General features: G+C 45.2%; 1 protein-coding gene across 3 annotated transcripts in view; it reads left to right on the forward strand.

Annotated features, from left to right (window-relative positions):
- ACVR2A (activin A receptor type 2A) overlaps positions 1-27,840 on the forward strand; it is a 53,373-nt gene that overhangs the window by 8,839 nt on the left and 16,694 nt on the right. For 2 of the 3 annotated variants that reach the window (XM_073545582.1, XM_073545583.1), the window contains exons 2-4: positions 14,792-14,950; positions 24,887-25,094; positions 26,418-26,527. In XM_073545582.1, coding sequence (XP_073401683.1) covers positions 14,792-14,950; positions 24,887-25,094; positions 26,418-26,527 — 477 coding nt within the window. The remainder of the gene's footprint in view (positions 1-14,791; positions 14,951-24,886; positions 25,095-26,417; positions 26,528-27,840) is intronic. The other variant, XM_073545584.1, reaches the window with a different exon arrangement.

Below are 27,840 nucleotides of genomic sequence, written 5' to 3' on the forward strand. Positions count from 1 at the left end.
ACACTGTGGTTCTGTAGCTGCTCAACATGTTGTGACTGGTCCAAGCGCTGCGATCATGACAAGCCGGTCGTTCTTCTCTGGAACCTGGTACATAATGTGTGGGAGGCAGCGGCCACCAACCGTAACGTTGACTTTAAAAGTGGTTTATAGAGATTTCAACGTTCTAGTCAAGCTGTTCTGTTCGTCCTAGAGGTGCAGCGGGGACATCTGTGGCTGTCATATGAGACTAGAGAAAGGTCTGATATTTTCATCAGTGACAGCGCCAATCTATTCCCATGACTGTGTCCAATATTGCAGCTCGGCTCCCTGCAAATGTGGGGGATTCCTGTGGTGGCATATAGCCATTCGGTTCACTGCTCTCTCCTGTTCTCCCTTATACACAGTAATGCTCAGCTCAGACTACTCTGACAGCGGCTTATCTTCCCGAACAAAAGGATCGGACTTTAAAATTCCAACATCTGGATACTTTTCTCTTGCCAAAATATTCTCAGGGTTTTTGAAATCCCTCACATCATACATATTAGATGGTCGGTTGAATTTTCTCAAGTGTATGGAGGGAGGGGGCCTTTTCACTTAATTCTGAAGGTTTTTTTCCTGGAGCTCAATTTCTTCAGATTGGCTCTGCAGAAGCCCAGCACCAGTCCCGCAGCGAATCATTCTAAGGAGATCTGAGGATCTCTCAGGATCAACCCTCCTAGGCCGTCTATATGGGTCATAGAAGGTTAAATAGAATGCCTTGATATCTGCGATCCGATATTTTATTCCAGAGAAATCCACTTTTTTTTTTCTTAATATGTAAATAAGCTAAGATCTATAGACCGGACATATATCTCCCTGAGAATCTGTCTCCAGGGCTCATCTTAATTTAAAGGAGGGAGTTACCACTGTGAGACATGTAATAACGGACAGTCTGGTGCCATTGCTCACAGCACATGCATTGGGGTATTGCATGTGATCGGTCACATAGTGACTTGTAGCAAGAACTGCAGATTTGTGGGGAAACTTAGTTTTTGTAACCTCTTTTATTAGAAAATGAGGATATACCTTATTTTTCGGACTTTAGGACGCACCGGATCGTAAGACACAACCCAAATTTTCAGAAGGAAAATAGGGAAAAAAGTGTCACATGGGGGTCCATCTTACAGACCAAATGCAGCTTACTGAGGGGGGGGATTGGCACAGTTGGAGGAGTGGTCACAGGGGAGCGTGGTCTCAGGGGTTGTTCGGTGGTCCAGGCTGATGCGGTGGCCTCCAGGAAATCCCATCTCAGGCTGGTGGTGCTGTGGGGTTCCGCCGGTATTTTGCAACCGGTTCGGCGGCGTGGCTCTGCCAGCATTTTGCGACAGGGTGCGATGGTGGTGCTCTGCTGGTATTTTGTGAAAAGCCCAGAGACCCCTGCAGATCCATTGCTGCGATGCGGTGAACTCCGGGAAAATGGCCACCGCATGCTCAGATTCAGCTCTCGGTGCCGAGATCTCAACCTGAGCATGCTCCGCCCCCGGCGGCCTTTTTCCCGGAGGCCACTGCATTGCAGCAGTGGATCTGCGGGGGTCTCTGGGCCTTCACAAAATGTCGGCGGAGCAACCCCCCTGCACCACAGGGTACCATCACCGCATCAGTCTGGAAAGGGATGCTGCATCGCCCTGCAGCGTTGGACCGCGACAACTTCCACAGTATCTTGTGAGTATATTCCTACTATAAAACTCACCCCCATTTTCCCCGGGTGTCAGAAAACGTGCCATGGTAGAGTTATGCTGACATCCTACATATGGCTCATATTCTCCCATGTCCTTGTGCTTTCTGTTTGTTTTGATAGTAGCGACCCTACAGAATCCTCTAATACCTGCATTGCAGCATAGGCATGCATATTTATTATCAGGGCTTTTTTTCCTTCTTGTTTAAATGGCATCAGTCTTAGAATCAGAATCAATATTTCCTTTGCTGGAAGGTGGCGAACCGCCAGTTACTCTACCCCTGGCAGCAGAGTGCACAGACCTGAGAAATGGCCGCTCGCGCTCCTGCAAAGCCTCTTGTTTTTCTAAGCAGATTATTGCAATTCCTTTCTCCTTTCCTTACATGTCAGCTCTCGAGTTCTGCAAATAACTGCACAAACAGGAGCGAGGTCTTGTTCTCACAGGTATTACCTCTACCTGCGTGGGGTCCAGGGGACTATTGACTGTAAAAAAAAAAAAATATATATATATCGGTATATAAAATATTGGCTCTTTTATACAGGAGCTCATTTCCTTCCATAAAGGTCACAAATTCAGAGCGAAGGTTACATCAGTGGATGGGTTTAATGTCAATATACATATTTATGAAAAAAAAAAAGGGTCGTAATGAAAGTAAAATGTAAACTATGGCAGAAGAAAATCATTACAATATATCAGCCATAACTTTAAGGCTATGTAAGTTTTTGTGAAGTCTTTTAGGGTAAGTCAGCATGAAAAAAGCTAGTCCTGACGTGGAGCATCACCGCTGACTGGTCAGTGCCCTGGCCGCACTCGGCATCTGAGCACCAGAGCTATGGAGCAATGAAAGATGGCGGCTTGGTCTGAATTAGCGTTTTCCATCTTGTGGACGGCCGGTTGTGTGCGTAATTTACCTGGGAAGAGATGTACTTTGTGAAGAAGACAGTGTGATACTCTGGGTGATGTTCTGTTGGGAAACTTCGGGTCCTGGCATCTTGTGGATGTGACAATCAGCACCTACCAAACCATTGTACAGGCCAAGTAGCCAAACTCCATGGCAGCGTTGTATCATTAATGACAGTGGCAGGATAATGTTCGGTAAGGAATGGTTTGAAGAACATAAGTGACGGCGGTGACTTGTCTCCAGATCAATCATCAGCGGTGTGTGCTAGAAAGCAAGTTCCGTCCTTGGAGGCCGCACCGAGCCATGCTGCTGCTACTGCCAGATCCAGAGGGTGGCGGCCAGGACTCATTGGGTCAGATGGTCAGGGGGAATTTAACAATTTAGACAGGTAGTGTTTGTTATGGCGGATTGGAGTGTGTATTTGGCTTTTGATTGGCTGCAGTTGCTCTCTGTTTTCATAGGTTTAGTAATCCCCCACCACCATTTCCATCAGTGTCCATTCAGCACCTATGAAGTGTAGTTACCTTGCACTGTCCATATCCTGGATGGAGACATGGAAGAGTACGCTAGGTGTCCAATTTAATGGGAAAGTGCCGGATATAAATAGTATAATGACATAAGGCTCCATTTTGCTTCCTGTAATAACTGGAAATATGAGACCTCTCTCAAAAACCCAGCCCCTTGCTGCACTCACTCGATCTGACTTCTGATTTGCATAGTGATGCCTGTGTAAACAGGAGCGCTGGAGGGGGACGACTCCTCGACAGATCTACTGATGCCCGAGCGTGTCCTGTGTGCACTGGATGACAACTGTACAAGTCCCAGCGTGCTGCTCAAGTGGTAGGTCGGAGACCAGTGATCGCTTCCTAAGGATGAAGCCTGTCCCAATCATATGATGGCCACACGGGTGTTTGGTTCGTTATCGAAACCAAGCCATGCAATTGGCAATGATAACGCGGCCATTTTTGACAGTCGTTTTAGGCTAATAACCAGGTCTTGGGAATCTGGAGTCTGTCTTGTTATATGCAAACTTTGCTCTGGTGATAATGTCTGTAAAGAGCTGTGGAATTAATGAAGTTATAGAAGTGAGTAAAATAAATTATATGCCACCAATCCCAAGAGCGAGGCTCCGAAATGCCGTCTGACTTAAGCCGAGGGCCATGACTCCATTTATTCAGAGAGATTGCTTCAAGCAGTGGGGCGCTGTCCTTTATTATCTCTGGCAGTCCTATGGAAATGGCTCCATTCCAATGAAGTATAACAGAGCCTTGTTCATGGAATTACTGGGGGTCCCTGCAAACCCCAACCCTTTTTTTTTTTTTTTTATATGTTAAAATAGCTCTAACTCCCATGGAAATAAATGGAGACAAGTGGCACCCTTTGTAATTGTGACTGCCAGCATTTGGCTAATCGGGCGGGGATCTCTGTCCTGGAAATGGCAAGATGCCAAGTGGTCCATGGATGGCATGTGGCGAAAAAGGGGTATGCGGAATTGCCTATGGTTGGCACCGAATCTTCGTGTAGGTCTGACCGCTGCTCAGGGAAAGCTGAGGCTGGGAGGTTCAGATTCATGTCTCGCGATTGTGAAAGTAGTGTATGACGAAATGAATGCCATTGTTAATAAGAGCGTGGTTGGTAAAAGAAAATGGTTTTTGTTTTTTTTTGTTATGATGAGTGTGTAAAACCTGCTTGATTGGATGGGATTAGATGTTCTTATGTAATGATACTGTAGTAGTAACCTGAGCAGGCATGTACTAATGTCACCTACGGGTCCAAGCATGCATAGGACTCACAGCTTGGTTAGGTGTCACACAGCTGTAGCCTGGTGTCACAAGAGTGGGTTAAAGTGATGGGATTGGATTTGGGAGATGACCCCAGAACATGCCACGTCCTCTCCAGACACCAAACACATTGGAAATTTAGCCAGCCCTGCAAAAGTCATAATTTAAAGCACCACTCCAGTGGATATTTTTTCCCACCACTGGAGTGGTGCGTTAAACGCAAGTCCCCTGTCATATACTCAGGGTCGCCACCGTTTTTCAGCACCGCTCCAGTCCCTTAACGCATCTTGTGAGCACAGCTTCTAACTGGCTGTAAGTCAGAAGTTACGTCTCAAACTCTCAATGCAAGTCTATGAGAGAGAGAACGAGGCGCTTATAGATTTACATCGATTAGTGACCACCGGCTCGCCCCATAAAACACCGGAGCAGCCGGCAGGTCACAAACTGTAGGAGACTGAGTGGCGGCAAAAACAAATGAAAATGTCAGAAAATGAGTATCTGACAGGGGGACTTGGACTTTAAGCACCACTCCAGCAGTGAAATAAAACCTCTGGAGTGCTGCTTTAAAGGGATTCTCCATCTTTTTAATGATTTACAAAATGGGCCCAAACCTTTGCCACTCCTTAATACTTCATCCCCCTCCGGTCACCTGGCATCCTCTTGGGGTATGATCCCACAGTCAGTAAACGCTGCGGGTTGGAAGCTGCGTACATCAGCAGCGTCCAATCGGCAGCATCCAGATGTTGCAGCATAGTAGATGGGATTTCAAGAAATCCCATGTCCACTGGTGCATCCAGAGACACGCGCGGAGACGGACATGTGGCGTGTCTTTCCAGACAGCAGCATGTCAATTTTTCTTGCGGCGATGCGAGTCTCCATAAGATAAAGATCACCCGTACACTGTATTGGACGCGGTGATTCCGCACAGTTCAATGGAAACATACAGAATCACCTGCGTTCAAAAGCCGGCATTGCTTTAGCGGACATGTGCTGCGTCTAAAGAGATGCCGATTACTGACCGTGGGGACGTAGCCTTAGGCTACTTCTACACTTACTGCATTTTTAGCGATCCGATATTGCGGGCCGTATTGCTGCATTTTTTTTGTGGTATACTGCAATAACGGGCCTCAAAAAAGCTTGCGGATCGCAGTTTTTTCTTTTTCAATACTATAGAAATAGTATTGGGAAAAAAATGGCGTTCCGCAAAACCGGAAGTGACAGTGCGCTGCCAAAACAAACTTCCGTTTGTTTTTGCAGCCTCATTGATTTACAATGGTGTCCGTGTCCATACGCCGTATAAAAGATTGAGCAAGCTTGAGCTTTTCATGGCCGCAAAAACGGCCCTCACAGCCGTACGGCGCGCCATGGAAATTTTGCGGCCCCATAGAAATCTATTGGGGCCGCAAAATCTGCCTTATAAGGGCAAAAGGTGTTGGGTATTAATTGTGGCCACCTATCAGCAGGCACTGACTGACTGCAGCACTCGCCTGACGTCCCCTTGCCGGAATTGGAAGTCAAGACACCCGCAGGGATAATGGCAGTGGAGCGGAGCGGCTGTGGGGTCCATAGGTACCGTATGTGTTAATCCTTTATTTCAATCTCTTGTCTAATAACTTGTTAGTTTGTGTATATACTATAGAGCGACACGTGTGGTCGGGTTTACTATTGTGTGCACAGTGTGTGGTTAGTGTAGCAGTTCTTTGTCTATGATTTTGTGGGATGACCACATTTCTGTATCGATGGTTTTCTGGTTTCCTCAGTGGGATGAGGATTTCCTCTTTTTTCTCTCTCCCCCTTGCTTACTATGGCTTCCTGTGCAGCGAATTTTTTCTGTTTTGTGTTCTACTTACGCTTGGTATATAGGCCCCAATTCATCGCTGCTTTTGCGCCCGTTTCTTGCCTTTTTTGTTTAATATCCAATACTTTATTCTGTTTGCACTCTTTTGAACTATTTTACATGTGCTCGCCTTTTTTTGTGTTTTTCTGCTTTCTAGGCAGAGGTTAGTGTTTTCAAAATGTTTGTCTTATTCATCAATTGCCACTTTTTAAAGTCGCAAAATTTGGCTCAGTTTCACACTAGCCCCCCCCAGTGCATTTTTGAGTCCGCCAAAAAATTTTGTGCAGTTTTTGCATCTTTTGGCTGCAAAAGTGACTTTTACTGCCACAAGTATCAAAAGTAGTTTAAGCCAAGAGAAAAAAAACATTTTTTTTACTACCAAATTCATGAATCGCGTGGGCCATTTTGACCAATTTGTCGCCAAAAAACTGCAACAAATATGACAAGACAATGGAAAGTGACTTAACCTCCCCCCCATTCCCGCAAAGGATCGGGGCCATCGTGGTTTTCTTGACTCTTTAGTGGTGGTGTGTGGTTATCATGTATCCTGGATCTGGAGGTTGCAAACTAATTATAATTTGATTTATCCATGATCACAACCTTCTTACACAGCAGCCTGGTTTGTTACATTGGAAATAGTAGACATAGATGGGTTTGACATCTGGGCAGCTGATCACCTGCAGATTGAGTAAATGGTGACCGGAGCAACAGTAGTTTTCAGAGGGAGTATTAGTTATTTCAGTAGTTTTAAGGCATTTCCTGCCTGTTGGGGGGGAAAAAAACCTTTTAAAGGTGGGTTTCCACTTTAAGGAAATTGGACCCCAAAGTGCAATACCACTGCAGCCAATCACTTAACCCTACGAAGTTACAGCCTTAGGCCTCTTTCACACTTCAGTTGTTTGACGTCAGTCAAAATCCGCCAATTTTTTTTTTTGCTTGGCAGATCTGCCATTTTCCCCCAAGACTTGCATTAGCGGCGGATTTTGACGGATGGTCATCCGTTTTTTGACAGATCCATCATAATTTTGGCATCCGCTGTCTGGAGTGGACGGACAATGAATCGTTTTTGTCTGCGTTAAAACAGCGGATAGCAATGGATCCGTCGCTGTCCACCATGCTTTATAATGGACGCCTATGAGAGACTGATCCGTTGCAAACAGTTAATTGACGGAATCCACCGACGGATTCCGCTTTTTTATACTGAGCATGCCCGGAAGAATTTCCTTTAATGAAATTTAACCCCAAAACCCGTTCTGGCAGCAAATCAATCTCTCTCTCTCCCGCTCCCATTTTCCAGAATCCTACTGCTTTAAATTTCAGACATTTGTGGCTGAAGTGGATCCGTCAAAAATACGGATCCGGTGCTTCCATTTGTTGCAAAACGGAAACGGATCCGTTTTTTTACACTTTGGCGGATTTCAACTGGCGTCAAACAACTGACATGTGAAACAGGCCTAAGGCCTGTTTCACACTTCCGTTTTTGTGTCCGCCAAACGGATCCGTTTCCGTTTTTTTGACGGAAACTGATGCAAACGGATCCGTTTTTTAAAAAACGGATCCGTTTTTTTGACGGATCCGCGGTAACCGTAATGGAAGTCTATGGGACAAAAAAACGGATCCTGCAAAAAATGGCGGATCCGTTTTTTTACGGAAAACAACGGATTTTGACGGATTTGAAAAAACGGAAGTGTGAAACAGGCCTAAGCCGTTGAGCACAGAGATTGGCTGCAGCAGTGACGAACGCGGTCAACGTGACATCACCTCTGCATCCGAATGAGACCCAGAGAAAGTGAGAACCTGGTCAGTTTTGATATTTTAGGTATATGAGCCTTTGGGGTCTGCTTTCCGAGCAGCCACATGTACTGACATCTTGATGTAGTATGTATAAATAATACTGAGATCTTGGTACTCAAGTAAGCTGGGGGGGGGGGGGGCATTGGTGGTCTCCAGAGATCAGGTGGCCATTGTCATGTCTAAAAATGGGCCATAGAAACCCCGGAGAGCTGTGACCTGCTGTGTTTGGGGCATAGAATTATGGCTAATTGATATTTCGAGAAGCCTTTCAGCTGTATGAGCAGGACATGAAACGGGGGTTTTAGCCTTTAAATGTAGACCTTGTTTCTTTTTTTAGTGACAATAAGCAGATATCTTAAAAAAATGCAAAATGCTTGGAAGTTGGACCTTTCTGTAATGATTACACCCCTATGTAATTTCCCTCTTAGGGCATAGAGACATCTGGATGTTGTAAATGTGATGGTTCTTTACCATGTAATTCATATATACAGAAAATGTCTTTTCCATCAAATGGGTTTGTGTCTTTTGGATTCGAGGAACTGGAACTCCCTGACCTCACCAATCTTTGTGTGTTTACATTGTGGCTTTCTGCAGTTCTAGGGTTGCCAAACTTTTTATTAACTCTCATTGCTCCTGTAATTTACGTATACTAAGATGTAACCCTCACTTTCCTTTACTTAAGCAAAGTACACTAGCTTTATTAAGTTGTATTTTTTTAAAATAATTTGTAAATATGCAAAGACACTTTTACCCTCGTTGTCCAAAATGGACTATTAACTGTGGGATGCACATTCACATTACATATATAGAGTTCATTTCCAACAACATCAACTACTACTACTATTTATTCTCCTGGACAGAACTGTGCAATGCTTCAATAGGGCAGTGGTGGATACATAGAAGTGGTGCTCAGTGTTCCAAAGGAGATGCAATGCTCCTTTCCAGCAGTAAAAAAAATAATCCATGTCTTTTGCCCTTCTGCTTTTAATCCATACGTTTTTTTTCTTTATTTTATGCACATACAGCGGTTGGATAATAAGCAACACAGACACAATGGTCTCATACATGATGTGAAATAATTGGCTGCGGTTTTTTTTTTTTTCATCCCACCTCTGCATGTTCTTAAAGTAAAGGGGTCTAGATTAAAAGGTGAACAGTCAGTCTTGGATTATATTTTCTAGTGTTGGAATTCAATCTATGGAGTCTGTATCTCACATGATGCAATTTAAGCCTGTCTACCCTGCCTCCTGCTTGTAAGAGCTGACAGGTAGAAACTGATCACAAGTAGGAGACAGACTAACTTTACCACATACACTGGAGATTTGGCACACAAATGGTATACACAGGCTGAGAGTCATGGAAGGTTTATTATCCTGCAGCTATTCTCTGTGTGAACTGGCTTATTATGTGTCTGCTATTTTATATTATGCAGTAGTGATCTCTCCAGCTGCATGGGAGACAAGATGGGTGGAGAGAAGGGCCTGAGAACTGCCTGGAGGGATACCATTGGTGGTGATTTCTTCTCTTCTCACAGGAAATTAGAGCCTGACTTCCTCTCCGGTCTTGAGGGCATGTAATGGACTAGTAGTAATACTGGAGGTCACAGGATGCAACTGCCCCTAATGAAGGGCTAAGAATGTATGGCTGTAACTGAGCAGGGATGAAATAAATAGTACAATATTTCTGGTATGTTACAATTACCCAGGCAAAAATGTTTAAAAAAATTTACAGATGTCCCTTATAGCAATGGTTGTTTTTACTCCTTTTATCAGAAGGTTTATTCTAGTTGGCGCCCGGCCATCTCTGGTTGTCGTCCATTGCATTTCTATATATTATACATGTATGTATACTATGACGACTGGCTGCAATCTGCTTTTTCACCTAGTAATAAGGAGTTTCCGGCTTCTGCTTGTTCCTGTTGATCTTGTTGATCTCCCGACGCTGAATATATCAGGCCTATTTCTGAGGTGTGAGGGTTAGACAGTGACCTAATGCTGTGCAGGATTAATATAGACTGGCGTGTTATTAGCGGTGCTGGTGACCGCTGCCTGCCCCGTGCCGCCGCATGGTCGCCTGCGAGGGCTGGAGTCTGTGTAACGTGCATGTTTCATCTTTTCTTGTAACACGTTACCGGTAATGTATCGGTGTGATAGTGAGGGCTGTCGTCTTTCCCGTTGTAGTACCTGTGTTGGTCTCTAACCAAAGGAACAGGGTAGTGATCTGTGCCATTATTTCCCTGGTATAAAATGGGAATCGGAGTGACCCATTTACAGTCCAGGGGCTAATCACTTATTCCCCAAATGTGATAAACGCTACATCCTTGGGGGTCCAGCTGCTAGGAGGACCATCACCAATTCAGAGTTTCCACTAGTTTTACGACTGTGGTCAAAAAAAAAAATGTACTTTAGCGCCGCATTGGACATTCATACCCTGCCGCTCCAGCCTTCTTATGCTACATTCACACACCGATTTACCGCGGCAGACTTTGTTGCGTTTGCAGTAATGTCCGCAGGTTTCCAGATCCTATTTTCACTTGTGCTAATGAAGGGTTCCTTTGGTTTTTGCAGTCTCCGATCCTCCGTTATGGTTCTGTTCTCATACTCCATGTAGGAAGGGGTTAACTCTCCAGCACAGCCCTATCTGTAGTATGTGCATAGTTGGCATGTCCTGGTGAGGTAGTGCATACAGGTATGCCAGGATGCTTCCTCTCTGCCATAGTGATCGGCCAGAATGTGATGTTCCCGCTCTCAGCTCTTATGTCCTCTTCATATATACACCATGCTTTTTTTTTTTTTTTCTCCTGTTCCTTGTTGTATGTGGGTGACTGATTGCATAACTGATTGAAAAAAAAAATAACATTTGTCGCTGCAGTCCCATCTGCTAAAATAGCTCCAGAGCCTAATAGGTTTAATTGCCTGAGTATTAAAGAGACAAAACACAACACATTTCTGTACGTTGCAGACTAAGGAAGAAACGCTCACTACTATTTCACTACAAGCATGAATGTAATGGCTAACCACACAAAATAGGCAATTTGTCACCAAGTTTTTGCTACTCCATTTTGAGACTGTGTGCACACGTTGCATATTTTAAGCGTTTTTGCTGCTTTTTTTTGCAGCGGAAACACTTAAAAAAAAAAAAAAAAAAAACACTATTAAAACGCATTCCCATGCTTTCCTATGGTATTCCGCAGTTGCTGTGCCCATGCTGCAGATTTTACCGCTGTGGAATCGCATAGCGCTAAAATCTGCAGCATGTTCATTATTTCTGCAGAATCGCGGCGATTTCGCCACCATAGGATTGCATGGAAACGCTCACTTAACGCATGTGGCTATGCCCACCATGCATAAAGTGAGCGCTTCAGGGGCGGATGGTACCCAGGGTCTGGAGGTGACTCTCCTCCATGCCCTGGGTACCATATCCCTGTAAAAAATAAAAAAGTGATCTACTCACCTTCTGATGGCCCCCGGAGTCCTTCCCGCCCTCAGCCACGCTGCTAGTATCTTCCGGTCCCAGGGATGCATTGCGCGAATCACCTGAGATGACGTCGTGGTCTCGCGAGCGTGACGTCATCTGGGGTGAGTCTCGCAATGCATCCCTGGGACCGGAACGTACCGGGAGCGCCGCTGAAGAGATTGGGGGCTGTCGGAAGGTGAAAATAACCATATTTTTTTATTTTTTATTTTTTACATTCTGTCTTTTACTATTGATAGCGCATAGGCAGCATCAATAGTAAAAAGCTGCTCACACTTGTCAAACACTATGCTTGACGAGTGTGACCAACCTGTCAATCACCTTTCCAAGCGATGCTTCAAATCGCTTGGAAAGCGCAAGCATTCTGCAAGCTAAAAACGTTGGCAGGGAGTTGCGGAAATGCTGCGGACTAGAGTTGAGCGACTTTGGTCGGATCGGGTTTCATGAAACAAAGTTTGTTTCAGATGAAACTGGTCCGACTAGGGCAAAAAAAGTCGGAGTTTTGTCCGAAACCCGACCCCAATGCAAGTCAATGGGGATTAAAAGTCGGCATTGAGTGGATGACATTCATCCGCTCAATGCCGACTTTTATTTCCCATTGACTTACATTGGGGTCGGGTTTCGAACAAAACTCCGACTTGTTTTTTGCCCTAGTCGGACCAGTTTCATCTGAAACAAACTTTGTTTCATGAAACCCGATCCGACCAAAGTCGCTCAACTCTACTGCGGACATTTCTGCAGCAATTCTGCAACGTGGGCACGGGCGCATAGCATGATGTAGAGGCAGAGACTTCGATTCCTGATATGTCACTTACTGGGCTGCCTGCTGTCATTTTGATATAGTTCCTGTTTTCTCTGTTGCAGATTTAGCAGTGCTCAAATGCTGAGCCCTGTATAATCCCACCCACATCACTGACTGGCTGCTGGGTACTTTAGGTGTAGGCAGAAAGCTGCCACTCATTGGTGTGGGTGGTGTTATACAGAGATCATGAATATGCGTGACTACCTGGCAGCAGGTTTACTAGTCCTGTAGTGATCTATTAAATCAGTGATTTAGCAAAGGTACAGCAAGCTGCCCAGTGGCGCAAGATGAATGTGGGAGTCTTGTTGTTGGGTTTTTGGAGAAGAATCTCTACAAAATCCTCTACAATAACTTTGGGCCCCAATTCATCATTTGAGCATTTTTTTGTCTTTCCTTTTTTGTCTTGTGGTATGTTTTTTTTTTTTTTTTTGTTTCACCAAATTCCTGAAAAAAATGCACGAGATTCACAGATTTTGTTCAGTCAAAAATATTCTTTATTCTGTCTTCAATTGTTTTTGTGACTTTTTTTGGCAAAAAAAATCACAGCTTTTTGTAAAATTACGCAAAAAAAAGGAAAGGTGGGTGACTAGAGTGCAGTTGCACAAATTGAGACTTGAAAAGAAGAAAAAAGTTGCAATTGATCGGGTGAAAAGATCTAATCGCTAAACTTCAACTACAAAGTGGAAGACAAAAAAGTCAATTACATAGAAAAAACGGGAAAACGTATTGACTTGTGTATAAGCCGAGGGTGGAATCCATAGAATATGACCCCATATGCTGCCCCGTAATAAATAATCTTTATTTTTATATAGCACTAACATATTCCGCAACGCTTAACAGTTTGCACACATTATCATCACTGTCCCCGATAGGGAATTTAGATTGTGAGCCCCCATCAGTATGTCTTTGGAATGTGGGAGGAAACCGGAGAACCTGGAGGAAACCCACGCAAACACGGGGAGAACATACAAACTCCTTGCAGATGTTGTCCTTGGTGGGATTAGAACCCAAGACTCCAGCGCTGCAAGGCTGCATTGCTAACCACTGAGCCCCCATATGCTGCCCTATAGAATATGGAGCATCATATAGTCTGAAAAGTATGGTACTTTTTAATGTGAAATTTTGAGAAGATGAAAACATGACTTCAAGAATACATGTCTATTGTGCCCATGGCGCTGTATGTGTCTTTTCCAGTGGAAAAGGATGCAGTTTGTCCGTTCTTCGGGCATTTCTGCCTTAAAAATGGCTCAGGATTTGATTACTGAATCAACTCAAGCTGGGGAAAAAGGACTCTGGTACAAAAAGAGCATAAAACATGCGCACTTGGACCCCGATTCACCAAGACTGACATTTTTTTTCCGCCTCTGTGTTTCATCCTAGTACATGTGCTCGTCGAGGGACTGGGTTACGTTTTCATTTGTGATGTATGTATTTTGATGAATTTGCCAACCTCAAGTTTCCCACAAAGTTCTACCTACTGTTTGACGCTGTCCAGGGCTGGCGTAGTAACTGCAACAGTTTGGGCGATATGAGGCTTTTTGTTTTGTAACTTGTTGTTTTGTCTGGCTGAAAAATCCACTTTAGAAACATAAAAAAACCACCCTAAATGTGAGATCCCACGCTGCAGATTTATATGACCGTCCCATTCATCTGAAGCCACCCCACAATGACGGAGTGCAACTAGAGAAATTTCTGCAACACAATCTGACGCGCGACACACGGACCCATGGAGTTTTCGGATCCCCGTGTCCTGTGCACGTCCTTCTCTTTCGTTTTCACAGGACACACTAGGCCAATGCAGTGTATGAGGCTCCATTAAAAACAAACAGCCCACCGCAGCGGACCCCAGTGTGTGAACTTTTCCTTGAGGGGAAAAAACTCATTAGGGATGTGTCTGCCTGTGCTGTGTGTGTGCTGCGTTCTTTCTTTTTTTGCTGTATTTTCAGTTCTTATAAAAAAAATAAACTCCTGTTTATCTGTCAAGTAGCGAGAGGTCACGTCTCCTATGTAATCTGTATATTTTCCGATGATTGGTACTGCAGGGGCAGAGTATACGGTGTCGGTGCTGTCAGCTGTATTATATATAGAGGATGTGTCCCCCCCCCCCCCCCCCCCCCTCGCCTGATGAAGCTGATTACTGTATATGAGTCCAGGCTTCCTTCCTCCGTCTACTGTCTCTATCCCCGGCTCCTTCATGTCTGCCATCAGAAATCGATCAATGGTTCCTATACATATTCAGAGGCTGGCGGAGAGGTAAAGGTGGGCCGTGTGCAGTGTATGAAAGTGACGAGGAGCGCCCCAGCCTCTCGGAGTGATTAATGCGGAGGTGCCCATGCTGGTTTTATACACTTCACGGGCCTCTCCCCAGTAGACGACGTCGGTCTAGACTCCATGTCTGCATTCTCCTGCTGCTTTGATCCTTGCTCTCTACAGCTCGGGAGGATTGCAGATTTGCGTGCTGTTTTAGAGTAACTTTACGCTTTGCCTTCATTTCTTTGCTCCCCACAGGATTTAATCTTATGTCTGCATTAAGGGCAAAATTGAGGAAAATCAGCTGGGAGGAAATGGAGATGAGAAGGTGCCCTAACCTGTATGCAGATGCTGCAGAGTTTAGTCCGACGTTCATACAGATCTGTGGAACATTTGTAGTTTTACTTAGGACTGCAGGTAAATACCAGTGCTTTAATGATAGAGTTGGCTGCTTGAAGCCCCATGTAAATCTAATGGATCTGTTGTTTTTCTCTGAAGTAATTGTGGCTCTGCCACCCACCACGTTTCCGTCTTGGCAGGGTAATGTATTTTCACTGCGTAGAAGAGGTTAACAGTAGTGAAACGTGCTCCATCCGTAGCTCTCTCCGCGCTTCCCATGTGTCCTGGTATGGCCTACAATCGCTCAGCACAGGAAAGAAAGCCTTCCATCAGCTCCTAGGAATCATTTCAGCAGAAGACAATAGGAATGAGTAAAGCAAGTGATATAATCGCGACTAATAGATGGAAATTTGCTGCTGATATTCAGGTGTTTCTTCCCCGGAGGCGGTGCTAATAATTTTGCAATTCATAAGTAATGCAGACACCACCGGATTGCTATAATCCAGTTGATCATCCAGCGGAATTGGGGGGCTGCTGTTTTATTTCTAGAGCTGTAGTGTTGTAGGAGAGGGGTAAGAGGACAACACTCTCTACTGCCACCTATACGTCACTGTCCGGAGTAGAATTTACACCCTATAATTTTAGGTACTTAGAAACTATGTCCTAGACCAGGGTTCCCCAACTCCAGTCCTCAAGGCCCACCAACAGATCATGTTTTCAGGATTTCCTTAGTATTGCTCAGGTGATAATTGCTTCATGATCTGTTGGTGGGCCTTGAGGACTGGAGTTGGGGAACCCTGTCCTAGACTACTTTTGGTACTTCCAAGCCTCAATTAATTTATTGTTTACCGTACCTTAACCTTATTTGCCTGTTACCCCCCCCCCCCCCCACAAATGTGCGGTTTATTTTTTGCACACATTTTACAACAACAAAAAAAAAAAAAAAAAAAGACCCATGTTTTTGCACAATTGTACTGTCTCTTTTTGGAGTGTGTTTTTTTTTGTTTTTTTTTACAATTGCTGAATCGATTGAAAATATCTAGAAATCACACAAATCTGGCAGAAGATGGCAAGGCTACAAAAAAAAAAAGCATGCAAGCACATGTGCATTAAAATTTACAAATGGCTGCAAATTAAAATGAGGAGAAAAACGCCAAAAGAATAAACAAAAAGTACCAATGTAAAAATTAGTCGGACCTTTAATGTCTGATCCCCTGGGTTTTTTGAGGAGTGTAGAGGGGGACAAGCAGCACAGTGTAGTCTGATGCCTCTTATCCCCACTGCTTTATTGACATATGTCCTCCAGGCAGCATGATGGGGCTGGTAAATCCAGATTACTAATTTTGATACATGGCAGGTCTGATGCACCTTTTTTTCTTTTTTTTTTTTTTAATTTTCTTTCAAACTTGTTCATCATTGGTACAGATAGTGTGTGTTTTTTTTTACTTTTTATATCAATTTTTCGATATATTTTTTGTTATATATATTTTTAGATATCTTTTTACTTTTTTCTGTATATATTTTTGTATATTTTCAATTGTGTGTGTATATATCATGAGAAATGACAAGTCAAATTTTAATTAAATGTATTTAATACTTGGACAGAAGCCTTTGTTGATCGCAGTGCACGGACTGACTGCACATCTCCTGACCCGAGCGTGACCGTTGCATAGAGATGTATGAAGCTGTCACGCTCTGGTCAGGGGATGTGCAGTCAGTCTGTGCACTGCGACCGGACATCTGAAAGAGCCCTTAGGCTGGGGTTTTCAGATTACAGCCCTCCACCCTTATTCCTGGGCGTATTCCACGGTCCATTTACAGACCCCCAATGCTCGTTCTGACCCAGGGTCCACCAAACCTACAGCTGTGGTGTGTCTAAGGTTGTAAGTTTGGGGTAAGGAACCTGCGGTTAATCTGGGAGTTGTAGTCCGTTATGGACCGTGAAATACCCCCGTGTGAACCCAGCGATTAATGCAGGGTCTATGAAGCCGTTCCTTTCCTGTCTTATCCCACGCTCAGGCCATGAATGTTCTTTATTTCAGTCCCATAGATGTGACCCGGGCAATGGCGTCCGGTGTAACTTTTGCACCAGTGACTCATCAGTCGGCTCTCCTCCCGGCGGGCCATCCGTCCTGATTTACCGGTTTCATGGAGGAAAATGCAGGGTGTTGCTGGGAGAAGGCGTGGGCTTTCTCCTCCGAGCAGAACACGTTTGACTCGTATTTAAATATTGGTTGCCTCCGTCGTCGGTTTATAAAAAGACGGTCATGACACGGCCAGCCTGACGACGCATGGCGAGAGGCTGTAGTGGGGCCTAAACCACCTACTAGCGCTGATTTCCAGAGCAATCAGTCATATGGTGGCTATGGGTGATGAGGCATTGTGTATGTGGTTGGAAATGAACAGGATTGATCACTTACAGGGATTTTGATTTGTTTTTTCCCCATATATTTTCCTTAAAGGGCTTTTCCACTTTTAGAAAAGTAGGAAAGGTTTGAGGTCTGTCATGTAAAATAGCATTCAGGTAGCCCCTTCCGTCACTGCTCCGATCTCGGTGCTTTGGCTACAGCAGATGACGTGGGATTGAAAACTCGCATCACCGCTGCTGCCGATCGCCGAGCTCAGAAGCTCGTTCTGTCTGAAAAGTTTTTCTAAAAATGGACCCCACCTCCTTAAATCTTGTACAAATGGGATCTGATTATCAAATAAACTTTATTTTCAAACTGCTTTAGCAAACGGCCATGGAAGATTTCTCCGAAATGGGGGGGGGGGGGACAAAAAACCCTATTTGCGGTCTAATGCCAACTTATTCGACCTCCATTGGGTGATTGGGCGCCAGTGATGTGCCTGGAGCGTCCGTGGTGCAGACGCCAAGTACACCTACATATCATGACGTGAGTGCAAAACTAAGACCCCGTTCACACCATTTTTAATGCATCCATGTATATTTTAGTGGATGTATTTTTTTTTTTTTTTTTTTTTTTTTACGCATTTATACATACATCCTGCCTTTGCAATACAATGTGTCGTCCACAAAAAAAGTACTATATAAAAGCTTTACATCGTCACCTTGTCCCATAATGCGAGTAGGAAAATAAGAAAAGAAATTACCATGTGGGATCGCTGCTTGTCTAGTTGTTGGAAGTAATTTATTTTTAAACATTTTATCTTATAAAGTGAACTCCAAACGGGAGAAAATTAGCAAACTTCTGGGGGCATTTTTGGGTGGTGGTGGTGGCGGGGTTATAGTCCCTCCCAAAAAATAGAGTAAAAGACCGAAAAAGTCAAATGGATAATTGTGCCAATAAAAATATAGCCCGTATCTAGGGGGAATAAAAAACATTAACCCCTTCCCGACCAATGACGCCACATAGGCGGCATGAAAACCTGTGCCATTATGACCAGTGACTCCTATGTGGCGTCATGAATTAATTGCACTCCTGCGGGTCGGGTGACCGGGGTCACTGTAAGGTCACCAGACCCGCACAGAGAGGAACCTTCATAGTTAACCCCAGGAGGTGTGGCTTAGCCTCCACGTGCCTACAATCGCTCTGATTGGCTGTTTCACTTTTAACAGCCAATCAGAGCGATAGTAATATTTCATCAATGAAATTTGATGAAATATTACAAAGCAGCCATGGCCAATGCTGCAGTAGCATCGGACATGGCTGGAGACACCGACCCAACCCCCCTCACTGGTTAACGGGGGCAGATCGCCCGCCGCTGTCCTCATCTGCTCCCCCCTCCGCTCCCCCTGCGTTCCGATCACCTCCCCTCCCACCCCCTGGTACCTTCCGAGTGCCGCTGTCGCTCCCGATGTCCCGGATCGTGGGTGCCGCCATCTTGGAAAATGGCGGACGCAGTGCACCGGCCGGAATCTGCGGCTGCAGATTCCATTCATTCATTTTGATCACTCACAGTGAAGAAAATGAAATAAAAAGTAAACAAACCCCCTGTTTATCACCCCCATAGGTAGGCACATATAATAAAATAAAATATTTTCATTTTTCCATTAGGGTTGAGGTTGGAAATGGGGTTAGGGTTGGAGTTAGGGTTAAGGTTGGAATTAGGGTTATGGTGGAATTAGGGTTAGGATTGGAATTAGGGTTTGAATTAGGGTTAGGGTTTGAATTAGGGTTAGGGTTTGAATTAGGGTTAGGGTTTGAATTAGGGTTAGGGTTGGAATTGGGGTTAGGGTTGGAATTGGGGTTAGGGTTGGAATTGGGGTTAGGGTTGGAATTGGGGTTAGGGTTGGAATTGGGGTTAGGGTTGGAATTGGGGTTAGGGTTGGAATTGGGGTTAGGGTTGGAATTGGGGTTAGGGTTGGAATTGGGGTTAGGGTTGGAATTGGGGTTAAGGTTAGGGTTGGGATTAGGGTTAGGCTTGTGGTTAGGGTTATGGTTAGGGTTGTGGTTAGGGGTGTGTTGGGGTTAGGGTTGGAGTTAGAATTGAGGGGTTTTCACGGTTTAGGCACATCAGGGGGTCTCCAAACGCGACATGGTGCCACCATTGATTCCAGCCAATTTTGCATTCAAAAAGTCAAACTGTGCTCCCTCCTTTCCAAGCCCCGACGTGTGCCCAAACAGTGGTTTACCCCAACATATGGGGTATCAGCGTACTCAGGAAAAATTGCACAACAACTTTGGGGCCTAATTTCTCCTGTTACTCATGGGGAAATAAAAAAAAAAATTGGGCTAAAAAATTATTTTTGTGGAAAAATTTTTTTTTTTTTTTATTTTCACGTCTCTGCGATACAAACTTCTGTGAAGCACTTGGGGGTTCAAAGTGCTCACCACACATCTAGATAAGTTCCTTGGGGGGTCTAGTTTCCAAAATGGGGTCACTTGTGGGGGGGTTTCTATTTTTTAGGCACATCAGGGGCTCTGCAAATGTAACGACGAACGCAGACCATTCCATCAGTCAGCATTTCAAAATGTCACTACTTCCCTTCTGAGCCCTGACGTGTGCCCAAACAGTGGTCTCTCATCCCCCCCCCCCACATAAGGGGTACCAGCATACTCAAGACAAACTGGACAACAACGTTTGGGGTCCAATTTCTCCTGTTACCCTTGTGAAAATAAAAAATTGTGCACTAAAAAATACTTTTTTGAAAAAAAAAATATATTTTATGTTCACGACTCTGCGTTATAAACTTCTGTGAAGCACCTGGGGGTTCAAAGTGCTTGCTATGCATCTAGATAAGTTCCATAGGGAGTCTAGTTTCCAAAATGGGGTCATTTTTTGGGGAGCTCCAAATTTTAGGCACACAGGGGCTCTCCAAACATGACATGGTGTCCGCTAACGATTAGAGCTAATTTTCATTTCAAAAGTCAAATCATAGAATCATAGAATCGTAGAGTTGGAAGGGACCTCCTGGGCCATCTGGTCCAACCCCCTGCTAAAAGCAAATGGCGCTCCTTCCCTTCTGAGCCCTGCTGTGCGCCTAAACAGTGGTCCCCCCCACATATGGGGTACCAGCGTACTCAGGACAAACTGGACAACAACTTTGGGGGTCTAATTTCTCCTGTTAGCCATGTGAAAATAAAAAATGGTGTGCTAAAAAATTTTTGAGGGAAAAAAAATGATTTTTTTATTTTCACTGCTCTGCGTTATAAACTTTTGTGAAGCACTTGGGGGTTCAAAGTGCTCACCACACATCTAGATAAGTTCCTTGGGGGGGTCTAGTTTCCAAAGTGGGGTCACTTGTGGGGGAGCTCCAATGTTTAGGCACACAGGGGCTCTCCAAATGCGACATGGCAACTGCTAAATATTCCAGCATATTTTCCATTCAAAAAGTCAAATGGCGCTCCTTCCCTTCTGAGCCCTGCTGTGCGCCCAAACAGTGGTTTATGACCACATATGAGGTATCGGTGTACTCAGGAGAAATTACCCAACAATTTTTAGGATCCATTTTATCCTGTTGCTCATGGGAAAATGGAAAAAATTGATGCTAAAAGAAAATTTTTGTTGGAAAAATTAAAATGTCCATTTTTTCTTTCCACGTTGCTTTAGTTCCTGTGAAGCACCTGAAGGGTTAATAATCTTTTTGAATGTAGTTTTGAGTAGCTTGAGGATTGCAGTTTTTAGAATGGTGTCACTTTTGAGTATTTTCTGCCATATAGACCCCTCAAAGTGACTTCAAATGTGAGGTGGTCCCTAAAAAAAAAAAAATGGTTTTGTAAATTTCGTTGCAAAAATGAGAAATCACTGGTCCACTTTTAACCCTTATAACTTCCTAGCAAAAAAAAAATTGTTTCCAAAATTGAGCTGATGTAAAGTAGACATGTGGGAAATGTTATTTATTAACTATTTTGTGTCACATAACTCTCTGGTTTAACAGAATAAAAATTCAAAATTTGAAAATTGCAAAATTTTCAACATTTTCGCCAAATTTCTGATTTTTTTCACAAACGCAAAAATTATCAACCTAAATTTACTACTAACATGAAGCCCAATATGTCAAGAAAAAACAGTCTCAGGCTGTGTGCACACGATGCAGATTTGCAGTGGATTTTACCGCGCAGAAACGTTGCATATCCGCATTGTGATGTACAGTAGCCTTAAAATCAATGTAAAAAAAAACGCTGTGCAGACGCTGCGGATTTTTCCGCGCGGTACAAAATCCGCAGCATGTTGCTTTTGTGCGGTTTTCCATCTCCCCTGTCACCAAATCCGCAGGGGGAAAACCGCATGAAAAATGGAAGAAATCCGCAGGAAAAATGCAGGTCATTTGACCTGCGGATTTCTTCCATTCTGCGCGGAAAAATCCGCAGGGCCAAAAAGTACGTCTGCACTCAGCCTCAGAATCGCTAGGATGCGTTGAAGCGTTACAGAGTTATTACCTCATAAAGGGACACTGGTCAGAATTGCAAAAAATGGCCTGGTCATTAAGGTCAAAATAGGCTTGGTCATGAAGGGGTTAATGCAACTGTCTACTGGAAGCTTTTTTTTTTTTTTTTTATGGATCAATTTTGCATCCCCCAAATTTTACCAACCCCCTAAAAAAAAAAACTGCATTTTTTTTTTTCCCTTTTGGCGGTACATAAATGATGTCATTCAACACTACAAGTATATTGATGGAAAAATAAATAGTTTTATAGCAAAAGTGAATGGGGGTGGGGAGGATATCGCCTAGCCATGAAGAGGTTAAAATAGAAATCTTCATCCTCTGCTGCTGGTTTTATGAGATTGCGGATTATCCATGAGTGCAAACTAAATGCCGAACTAAAGGAGTTTTACTGTGGAGTGGGGCGGTCTTGCAGTTGCCCTGTGGAGTGGGGCGGTCTTGCAGTTGCCCTGTGGAGTGGGGCGGTCTTGCAGTTGCCCTGTGGAGTGGGGCGGTCTTGCAGTTGCCCTGTGGAGTGGGGCGGTCTTGCAGTTGCCCTGTGGAGTGGGGCGGTCTTGCAGTTGCCCTGTGGAGTGGGGCGGTCTTGCAGTTGCCCTGTGGAGTGGGGCGGTCTTGCAGTTGCCCTGTGGAGTGGGGCGGTCTTGCAGTTGCCCTGTGGAGTGGGGCGGTCTTGCAGTTGCCCTGTGGAGTGGGGCGGTCTTGCAGTTGCCCTGTGGAGTGGGGCGGTCTTGCAGTTGCCCTGTGGAGTGGGGCGGTCTTGCAGTTGCCCTGTGGAGTGGGGCGGTCTTGCAGTTGCCCTGTGGAGTGGGGGTCTCTGTGGTCCGCCTCGTGGCCTGGCCGTGGCACTGCCTCCAGAGGTGCTTGGGGTGGTGACGTCAGCGAGGTGCAGTGTTTGTGCAGGGCGGCCGCTGCTGATTACGTATTGTTCCTGGTACATTTCCCGGGAGGGAGCCTCCTTCCAGATAGGCAGTGAATCTTCGCACTGATGATGCTCCGTGAGTCGTAGGTGCGGGCCTGTAATGATTATGCAGGAGATTTAATGTGCACCTTCAGATATGTGGTTCAGATGTGTGCAGCATGAGTAATGGAGGCGAGGAATTTATCGTTCCTGCTTCGTCCAGTGGTTGAGGTGTCTTATAGTTCAGAACTGTGAGGTTTTCGGGGTTTCTTGTACGCTGCCATCTGTTTTTCATGTTGGCTTTACCTACACACAAAACATTTGCTCTATGACTTGGGAATGGATTTTTAGTGGGCTTTCCAGGACCTGAGGACAAATATAGGTTGTCATCCCGATATCAGCAGATGCGCCCCAGAGCTGGCACCGCTGTGTGCATCCTGTCCCGGGCTTCTGTCGTTCTCCCCATTAGGGTATGTGCAGACGACCCTGGTTGCTGCAATAAGGATGTACTGGAAAGGGGAAGTCAAGTGAGGGGGGAGGCAAATTATTAGAGCATTACAGTAGTCCAGGCGGGAGTGGATCAGGGCGACATTGAGTGTTTTTGGTGAGAAAGTGGCGGATTCTAGAGATGTTCTTTAGGTGTAAGCGGCAAGAGCGGGCAAGAGATTGTATATGGGAGGTGAAGGAGAGATTGGTGTCAAGCATAGCACCCAGACAGCGCGCCTGCTGCCGGGGTGTTATTATGGTGCCGCCCACGGAGAGTGAAGTGTCTGATTTAGGGAGGTCAGTAGATGGCGGGAGGAGAAGCTCCGTTTTGGCGAGGTTGAGTTTCAGATAGAGAGCGGACATGATGTTGGAGACTGCGGACAGACAGTCACTGGCGATCTGTAGTACAGCAGGGGTAAGGTCAGGGGATGACGTATATATTTGTGTGTCATCAGCATAAAGATGGTACTGAAAGCCAAATCTGCTGATGGTCTGTCCAATTGGGGCCGTGTAGAGAGAGAAGAGGGCCAAGGACTGAGCCCTGAGGGACCCCGACAGCGAGAGGAAGAGGAGATGAAGTGGAGCCACAGAACAAAACACTGAAGGAGCGGTCAGAAAGATAGGAAGAGAACCAGGAGAGAGCAGTGTCCTTAATGCCTAGTGACTGGAGCCTAGAGAGTAGGAGATGGTGGTCAACAGTGTCGAAGGCTGCAGAGAGTGGACTTTGACTTATGTAGATCTGGATGTCGTCGTGCCACCGGAGGCCTGGCGGTCTTGGCAGTCTCCTTTGCAGTTGTAACAACCTCTTGGCTTTGGCCTCTCTGCTCTGACCCCGCGTGAACTCAGCCACCGCTGTGTGCAGCTATATCTATAGTAACTGATTGTGAAGTGATTGATGAAGCTCCTCGCCTGTCGTCTTCTCACTTTGTGCCGCTGCCAGCAAAGCGCCCGTCCTCATATATTTATAACCGAAGCTGCTGATGAGAATTCCCCTAGCGTGCCGGGTATGAAGGAGCTTGATTAAAGTGTAATATACCGTCCGCTGCCGAACATCGCACCACTGTGCTTTTATTACTGAGCTCGGCCAGGCGTCCCTTGATGTTTCTCATAATCTGCTGATATTTCAGACTAGCGCTTTCAATATAGAGGGGGCTAACAGACTGAGGAGGGGACGCAACCACCTCTTATCTGCCTGGACCTGTCTTATTGAAGTTAGTTTATTCCACCATAAACCAGAGCTTGCAAGACTTGAAAGCTTGATTTGTGTAGAATGACCTGACGGCGGGTTTGTGCCGACGAGCCCTTTCCCTGCACGTGTAGTGGTGGCTTCTAGAGGTCGGACCCCTGGCAATGGTTACCAGATGCAATATGCCATCACTTACTAAGAGGGGAGTACCCCTTTAACATGATGTTTGTGATATTCGCACCATCACTGTCCTTCATGTTCCCTGCTATGTAATAGGACCGTAGATGTTTCATACCTGGTAACTGAGGCCCCGTCCAGCCAGTGTGGTGGTCCTATAGGTCATGACCACATGATTGGGATAAGCTGTGATGGATGATTCTGGTGATCATCACCATCGATGTTGGTGAAAATAATTTGCCATCCTCATCACCGTCGTCGTCTTACCGTAATTGGTCACATAAGGTAATCTTCCTTGTAAAACCGGCTCAGTGTTTGCATTAAGAGGCCAATCAATAGTGGAAGCAGGCCCTGGACGTGTCTGTGTGCGCATCGCGTGTTGTCCATTTTGCTTACCATGGTCGTTGTCCTCATTTGCAGGAGCCATACTGGGGAGATCCGAGACCCAGGAATGCATCTTCTATAACGCCAGCTGGGAGAAGGATAAGACGAACCACAGCGGCATCGAGCGCTGCCTGGGCGACCTCGACAAGAGACACCATTGCTTCGCCAGCTGGAAGAATAACTCTGGCTCCATAGAAGTTCTGAAGCAAGGCTGCTGGTTGGACGATATCAATTGCTATGACAGGTAAAGAAACGCCGCAGACTTTCTACGTGCTTATGTATTATAACCAGGGCTGTGGAGTCGGTAAGCCAAACCTCCGACTCCAGCTCCGACTCCTCGATTTCCACGACAGACTCCGACTACCTCATACGAGGGCTGTGGAGTCGGTAAGCCAAACCTCCGACTCCAACTCCTAAATTTCCATGACTCCCACTCTACTAAAATGGGCTCCGATTCCATAGCCCTGATTATAAATTGAAGGAAGAGCTAATTTACGTGGCCAGGAAGCGTTGCCATCTTGTAGTTTTCCCAAGGAGAAAGAGGAGTATTTTCCAGACAACCATAGAAAGTGATGGCATGCGATCAGTCGGCTACTGCTCCATCCCCTTTGCAGGTTTTCCCCGTACGATGGCTCTCCAAGCCACCCGCTGTGCCAGGGGGCTCACTGCTAAACCATAGGTTGTATTCCCTCTGTAAAGTGATGGTATATGCTGAGCCACCACTTTATAAGATTTGCAAAGGTAGAGATGAGCGAATAAGTTCGGGTTTGTCTGAAATTGTACAAAAGAGCTGAATTCTCCAGAATATGAATCGTATTGTGATTTGCTTTGTGCAAAATGGAGTCCTGTCGGCTTTCTACTCAGGGGTGGGGGGAAAAAATCTTTCTGGTCACTGTGGCCTTTCTCCGAGCGCCACACGGCCCCTTTCGATCTCTCGTTTCCTTTTGCACCACATGCATCGTCCCCTTCCTTCATCTTTCGGTGCGGAGTGAACATCTGAGGGTCATGATGCACATCACCCGGTCAGTTGCCTGTTTGGTGCCAGAAGCCCCCGCATGGGAAAGGTGAGACTCTAAACAGACCCCAGAGAATAATAAGAAATAATTGATTCACAAATCAAATTACCTGTGCAAACTCTGACATGTCGGACCCCATTAATAAAATGCAGCTGTTGTGCAGAGAAGACCACTCAGCACTGTCGACTGACGCAGTCGGCGGTGTGCAGAGAAAGCTGAAAAAGCAACTACTAGTGCAGTCAATGAAGGGTAAAGCATAAGGCGCAGATATAAAGAAACCTTAGTGCAAGGCCTGAGGGGGCAAAACGTGACTCGGGGAAATTAAAATCCCTCCATCATGGCGCCACCCCCGCAGGCCGGCGCTGTGCATGACTCTACAGATGGGAATTGCCTGGAGTGTGACATTAAAAGATGACGTGGAAAGTGTTTCCTCTGCCCGTAACTGAGGAGTTAAGTCAGCACCTGTTGGGAAAGCTGCGGAGTGATCGCTTTGCTTTTTATTTAGCAATGTGATGGTTAATATTTAGATATATTTTTATTTTTCTCACCAGTGTTGACTGCATAGAAAGAAAGGAGAACCCGGATGTGTTTTTCTGCTGTTGTGAAGGCAACATCTGCAATGAGCGATTCTTCCACAGCCCGGAGATGGAGGTCACACACCGTAAGTAGAAGCTAGGAGCAAAAAAAAGCACAAATAGTCTTATCTGAGAATAATGATTGTCAAATAAAATTATGCTAACCTGATAAGGTTTTGTGACACACAACCATGAATACACATGAAACAGCTGCTGCAGATCCACGGGTCTTCCAACCAGGGAAGAGGGGGAAAAAGAAGCCAAATGTGGTTGGTTTATCTGCGCTGCTGGTAGGCAATGAAGATCCAGGTGGAAGTATTATACATTTTGAGTAAAACTTGGAATTAAAATCCTATATTATACTTCCATCTGGATCTTCATTACCTACCAGCAGCGCAGATAAACCACATTTGGCTTCATTTATTTCACACTCAGTAAGTAGTGAGTCTGAGTAATGCCCGAGCTCAGGATGTAGTCACACCATGGAATCCAAGGCCGACCTTCAGATTTCTGCAATGGACATGTTCGTGGCATATCTGTGTGCTTGTTTTCTGAAGAGAATCCACTTTGATAAGTAGCTGCTCACCTATTTTTTTTTTTTTTTTTTTTTTTTTTTTGTATATATATTTTTATATATTTTTCCTTTTTGCAATTCGGATTTAAAATGTGCAGCTCAAAAACCAAACGTTCAAAATCGTTGCTGTCAGCGTTTGGAAACCTCTTCATACAGAGGCAGCGGATTGTGTTAACCAGAACATGTCCAGTTTCTCCCATCTTGACACTGTATTTAAAGGGTTAATGGGCTTGATGGCTGACCACAAGGACACAATTTGGCTACTACCCAATAGTGAGAGACAGAGTCCTGGGACCAATCCTCAAAATCAGTGATTGCTGCATGAGGCAAAATGTCCAGAGGGGGCTTCAGTGCGGGTATCGCAGAAGTCCTGATACATAAGACTGTCCCTTTAAATGACGTTTTCCCAAGTAATAAGGGTTTGTGCACATGCTCGGATTGGGGTGCGGATTTGGCCGTGCGGAGATGGCAAACCGCAGCGGAATCAGCAGAAAGAATTGACATGTCAATTCTTTCTGCGGTTTTGAAACTGCAGCAAATCCGCGCGGAAAAGTCTGCAGCATGTGCACAGTGGGTTTTTTTCCCATAGGTTTGAATGCTACTGTACACCGCAGCAAAAACTGCTGCGGATCTACAGTGGCCGAATCCGCAGCGTGTGCACACACCCCAACAAGTCGATTCGGCCGTCGTATAAGCCGGTGCCCGGAATAAAAATGTTACTTTCTGCGTTTTGGGTTTGTTTTGAGATCAGACTTCTGCAGTATGTCGTATTTCTACCTTCTGTGGAATCATTGTCATGGCCGGGAGGAGAGCCTTTCCCAATCT

The sequence above is a fragment of the Dendrobates tinctorius genome, unplaced genomic scaffold (genome assembly GCF_039654945.1).
Source record: "Dendrobates tinctorius isolate UK_male_01 unplaced genomic scaffold, ASM3965494v1 ptg000143l, whole genome shotgun sequence".
In the NCBI taxonomy this organism is placed as follows: Eukaryota; Metazoa; Chordata; class Amphibia; order Anura; family Dendrobatidae; genus Dendrobates; species Dendrobates tinctorius.